The sequence below is a fragment of the Halyomorpha halys genome, unplaced genomic scaffold, assembly GCF_000696795.3.
Source record: "Halyomorpha halys isolate HHAL.00 unplaced genomic scaffold, Hhal_1.1 Scaffold824.1, whole genome shotgun sequence".
Classification (NCBI taxonomy): Eukaryota; Metazoa; Arthropoda; class Insecta; order Hemiptera; family Pentatomidae; genus Halyomorpha; species Halyomorpha halys.
This window is the reverse complement of record NW_027104663.1, coordinates 307,972-314,429: the sequence shown is the minus strand read 5'-3', so window position 1 is coordinate 314,429 and position 6,458 is coordinate 307,972. Positions and strand designations below refer to the sequence as shown.

General features: G+C 26.7%; 1 protein-coding gene across 1 annotated transcript in view; it reads right to left on the bottom strand.

The window, feature by feature from the left end:
- Nucleotides 1-1,865: 1,865 nt before the first annotated feature.
- The window catches only part of Rab8 (RAS oncogene family member Rab8), a 10,749-nt gene continuing 6,156 nt past the window's right edge, over nt 1,866-6,458 (bottom strand). Inside the window, exon 4 of the mRNA XM_014429800.3 lies at nt 1,866-3,067. Coding sequence (XP_014285286.1) covers nt 2,972-3,067 — 96 coding nt within the window. The 3' untranslated portion in view covers nt 1,866-2,971. The remainder of the gene's footprint in view (nt 3,068-6,458) is intronic.

Here is a 6,458-nt window from a genome sequence, read left to right as displayed (position 1 = left end):
AGTTAACAGTGTAACATATCTAAATAAAATAAACAATAGTTATTTTGAGACAAGCATATAATATCAGCAATAAAGGTAAGATCTATTCAGTTCAGAACTGTAATATTTGAAATATTTTTTTTTTACTTAGATATATGACATATGTTTTACTATGATTCTGTGTTTTACTGTATAGAACTTACCCTTATTGCTTAGATCACATGCTTATTTCGAAATAACCATTTTTTGAGGTAATACACTGTTGAACTGGGACAGCGATATAACATACAAACACTTAAATTGGCCAAAAAAATATTGCTAATATTTTGTGAAATAGTACTAATTACTTATATGTGATTAATTTACATTTCACACATATAATTTAGGCTGATATTGTAAGTTGATTTTATAATTGATCATAAATTTGTTTATAAAACTGAAGTTAACTATTATTCTGAGATAAATATGGTTGGTTTTGTCATTGTTTTAATTCATTACTTTAAATTACATATTTTGTGAAAATATTATCTTCCTTGTAATTTGATAATTGTTTTTACATCCTATTGATGTTTCAGAGTTTTTACCTCCATGATCAGGATTCATCTGGATTATTAATAATTTTTTAAGTTCAAGCCATCCGATTAATTGGTCCTTTAAATTTGTTCACATTGAGATTTGATACTTTACTTGTAACATTTTCAACTGCATTTAAAAAAGAAGGTGAGTAAATATCTTAAAAATCATCAAGTAGTTAAAAGGATACTTGTCTTCAGTGAATGCTAATCATATACCTCAAAGTATAAGAACTACTCACTGGCAAAGTCAGTTAGGTTGTGGGAAAATATTTATAATAAATAAAAAAATTTAGAGCAAAAAGCTGACTGGGCCACATTTGTTATAGTAAAATGCATACCAAATCTTAAAATAAAAAAGAAAAAGAAACGATTGTGAATTTAAATAATGCCAAAACTGATGGATTGTATATTATGCTATTTTCTAATCCATTATTATTGTTTTTTATGGTAGGATCTCAAGTTGACTGGGTATAATAAATAAACGAAAGATGGTTCAAGTACGGTAGTTTTTTTTGTAGGTGTTTACTTCCATTCAGTAAGCCTTGATGAAGCTCAACAAAGTGGGGACAAACGTTGCCTCACAATAAATAGTTGAGTTACTATTTACTATTACTAGTACACCCGGACCTTCTTCCTTTTGTTAATGTTTTTACTATTTTCTGTTCTGTAAATTGAAATTGTATCGTTGACCAATAAATTCTTCTGTAAATTAACACTAAAAACACTGGTTATTTTGTCTGACTTTTTAAAATTTTTTTTTACTTAATAAGAAGAAAAATAAAAACAGTAATAGATATGGAATTTATTTAAGATGAATGCAAATTTGTTAAAATCTTAAGACAAAATTATTGTTCTAATTCCAGTCAACAAACAAAATGCACTATTATGTTTCTGCTAATATGCCATATTCAGAAACAACAATTTTTTAGTTCCACATTCCAGTACATACCGATAGATTAGATGTAGATATAGATTCCACCTACAATCTTTAAATTCAAAAAACATTTTATTTTTTATTTTGTCTGGATAATTAGTATTTATTGATTTTGTATACAGTGAAAAAAAAAATTGATAATTTTGTCCATAGCGAACAAAATCAAACCCACAATGATATGAATACTTCAGAGCCTTTATTTCAAGCCTAATTTTCAATAATACCATTATTGAATAATACATATATATCCATATTAATACTGACACTAGGTCTTCAATTTACAAAAAGTAATAAATTTATGACTGCAATAGTTTAATAACCATCACAACAAACTCAGTGAACACTTTTTGTTAATCATAGGATAAAAAAAGTCAAAATAATAAAATACACAATTTATTTCTTACTTACATTACATTAGAGTTTTTAATGGTCATTATCAGATTATATGGGGTAAAGAAAGACAAATCGGTTATCGGAATGACAATTTTATAAATATATTTAATATAAACATTTTGCTTTAAATCATACAAATGCGCTTTTTATGTATACAAAACTAGTAATGTATACAAAGTAATGTAACACTTTTAAAAAAAGCAATAAGATCTAAAAATAACAAGGCGCCATAAAAATGCGAACTTAGGTCATAAAAAAATATATTAATATAAATAATCCTAAAACACAATCGTCTTTTAACTTTTAGAAACATTATTTAGTAAATATCACAAAAAAAAAAAAAGAAAAGAAAAAGACATTAAATTAAACAACGCATTTTGTGATGAAATTGACTACAATTTAACTATTTCAAGAACAATGCACATATTCTCGAATACAACACACATCAAATTAATAATTATAACAATTTTTTTTAATATGAGACAAATGAAGTTAATGGGGCCAAATAAATAGACAATGAGCTGATAAAATGATATTATGAATCGACAAGAATTAATTTCTAGAAGTTAATATTTATTCTAAATGTCTATTTAAATAATAGTACGAAAAATTATGAATATTATAAAATCAGGCACCTATTTTACATCACATTTAAAAATGTTTATTATTCCCTTATATTTATAATACACAAGAAGAGATTACACAAGGAGAAGTAATCTCATTGCTATTATTTTAAATCGATTAATCGTAAGTTATATGAAAAAATGAAATTAGTAATATTCACTTTCAAATCTATTGTCCGAATAGGAACTTAGAAGAAAAAAAATTTTTTATACAAATAATGGCTTGAAAGAGATTGTAACAAATAGTAACTTTAAACGATGATTTACCATCGATGAGATATTTATTGAACAAAAAAAAAAACTTTCGCATTAACAGCATTGTTTATAATGTCCATTAATTTACATGGTCAATTTGGATACAGAAGAAAGATTTGAGTGAAATATTTACAGAGAAGAGAACTAGATGGACGTAGTGTTGGGTTGGACCCGTGACGCTGATTGTCAGAGAGCGGAGGAAGAGGGTTCGGTCAGAGTATGGTACACTTGGAGAGCCAGTTCGTCTGCTTCCTACTCGGTTCATAAGACTTCAACTGATGGCCTCCTTTTGGCGGGTTGCTTGCCTCCTATGGGATCAGATCAATTTTATTATTAGTAATATACCATTTATATATTATGAAAAACATTTTTAAATAGAAATACAAGTAAATTATAATACAGCTGACATACCACCCCAACCTAACACTATCCTCACCACGTATGCCAATAATACATGTCTTTTGTCAGTGAATAATGACCCTTCCATTGTATCCTAAAGCCTTCAATCCTATATCATCTCCTTTGAAGAATGGTGTCAAGACTGGAGGCTTGAAATGAATTCCAATAAATCCCACCAAATTCTATTTACCCTTTGTCATAACCTATGCTTCCTGCCCCACAATATCTTTCTTTCTCAATATAATTTAATCTTAATTTCCATTTTAGGCGAAATGTCGGCAAAAATAAAATTAATATGTTTCGCTTATTTTTGTTTATTACAACTCAACTGACAACACATCTGACCATTTTCTCATTTTATTGTATTAACAGTAAAAAAAATTAAAGAATTAATTAACCGGACGGTCCAAGTAATTTATCTAAAAGGGTTTATATTATGTATAATTTGCGAAATTACATCTTTTCTATTTGTTATTATTTCCATTTTCATTAATTGTTTAATAACTTTCTGTATTTCTTGTTTATTTATACTTTTCACAGAACATCTTACTTTGAATTTTCTTCAATTAACCTTGTTCATTTTTATATGACTAAAAATGATTTAAAATATGTGGAAGTTTATATAAAAATGAACAAAGTAAATGTTTAATAACTTAGTTTTATTCAATTAATTTAATTTTTATATAAATTCACATATTTTAAAAATCAATATTTAGGCATACTTTAGTTTACCTTTATTTCACATTATCCATTATCTTACTTTGTTAAATTATTTTAGTAGTTTGTATCTTTTTTTAGCTTTGATGAATCTTGCCAAAGTGGGGCGAAACATTAGCTCATAAAAATAGTTCAATTACTATTTGAGTTCTTTTGATCGTAGTTTCCTTTTATATCTTTAGTTTTACTACTTACATCGTATTGGTTTATGGATCACTTCTTTATTTTGTTAATTTTACCTATCTATCATCACTATATCATACCTTGTTTACTTCCACACATTTTTCATAATAGTACAAGAGCCCAAGAGGAGAAAAAAGGCAGTTATCTCACCCCAATTTCTGATTACTTTAATGAAAACTATTTATAATTACTAGTCAAAATTGATGAGTCTGCCAAGAGGGGGAATAAAAAATGGCGGCTGTTTCAAAGCGATAAAAAAACAAATTTTTCATTCGGAGCTCTACATCTTAAAAAGTAGGAACAACACAAGAAAACCTAAGAGAATGTCATTTACAGAAGAGTAAATTTGCTAAAATATGAGCCATAATAGAGTTCTTTATGTTAAATAGTTTTCGAGATATAGCTTTTTAAAAAGAAACATTTCATAAAAATGTTATATGGGACGTACTAAAAGATCAGTAGTTAGTGAACTTATTTTGAAAAATGTATATCTCAAAAACCATTTAACGTACAGATGTCTATTAGCACTCAAATTAAAGCTAGTTTAATGAGCTATAAAGTAGTTTATGATGTTTATCTTCGTAGGAGTATTAGTTTACATGAAATTTGCTAAAATAAATTGATTTATAGTTGTTCGGACAAATTATCATTTGCCAAATTTATATTCATATGTGAATATCATAAAAACTTCTACCCCTACGAAGATAAGTGTCATAAACTACTTTATAGTAAGTTTAATTTCCTTTATTTTGAGCGTTGGCAGACATATGTGTGTATTAGGGATCGAGAGAAATGTTTTTTCAAAAATCCAACATACAAACAACTAGAAATTAACATTTTGCTGGTTTATTTTGTCAATTATTATAAAAACTACTATTCCTACAAAGATAAACATAATTAACTATTTTGTAGTAAATTTAACTAGCTTTAATTTGAGTGCTGGCAGACATCAGTATGTCCAATAGTTTCAGAAATAAAGTTTTTCATAAATCAAATTTATTGTCCGAACAACTATAAATCAATTTATTTTACCAAATATCATGAAAACTACTATTCCTAAGAAGGTAAAGGTCATAAACTTCTTTATAGTCCATTAAACTAGCTTTAATATGACTGCTAATAGGCATCTGTACGTCACATAGTTCCTGAATATAGATTTCTCAAAATAAATTAACTAACTACTAATCTTTCAGTAGATTTTTAAGAAATTTTGCTTTTTAAAAAGCTATATCTCGAGAACTATTGAACGTAAATAGCTCTTTTAGGGCTAATATTTCAGCAGATTTACTCTTCTTTAAATAATGTTCTCTTAGATTTTCTAGTGTTGGTAGTTTTTAAGATATAGAGCTCCGAATGAAAAATCAATGTTTTGAAACAGCTGCCATTTTTTTAATCCCCCTACCTATACTTTGGCAGACTCATCAATTTTGACTAGTAATTATACATAGTTTTTATTGAAGTAATCAAAAATTGGGGTGAGATAACTGCCTTTTTTTCTTCCCGGCTTTTGTACTATAATGTCAATTTCCTAATTTTCCATTGTTTACATAGATTATTGTTTAATTTTTAATTTCTTTATTTTCTATTATTTCTGTATGAATTCTATTTTCTAAATTTCTAGCTGTATTCTTTTATGGTTTTATCTTATAATTTTGCATTATATGTTATCCCTTTTAGTTATCAGCCCTGAAATTTAATGTTGGCACAAATAAAACAAATATGTTTAGCTTATTTTTGTTTATTAATACTCCACTGACAATACCTCAGACCATTTTCTCATTTTATTGTATCAACAGTAAAGGAAAAAAAAAATTAAAGAATTAAGTAACCGGACGGTCTAAGTAATTTACCTAAAAGGGTTTACATTATGTATAACTTGTGAAATTACATATAAACCATTATTTGATTTTTTAATAAAATATGCATTTATATTATCCATAAACACGTTCCATTTCATTACAGCAGCAGGTTTAATAAATTTTTACTTATGTAACTAATGTATTTTTGCCAAGATAATTATTAAGATGATATGAATATCGATTGTTTTTTCTGATGGAACCATCAGTAATTGTAATCACCATAAGTTAGTGGTAATATAGAGGTTAAGCTCGATTTCTTTTTACATTTGACCTCTAATTGAAAGATATAAATGAATTTTTGAATCACTTTTTTTTTTCTCACCCATGCCATTCCACAGAAAACAATAACTCTAAATTAAGTTTTCAAATGATTCGAAATTCTACACATGCAAATAAAAAACCTAAAATTCTATACTATAATAAACACAATACATGATGTAGGACATATAAATTCTACCAAAAAATATACATTATATATGACTGGACTCAGAAATAGGTACGTATGAATATTGGTAAATAATAATAAAAAAAAAAAAAAAAA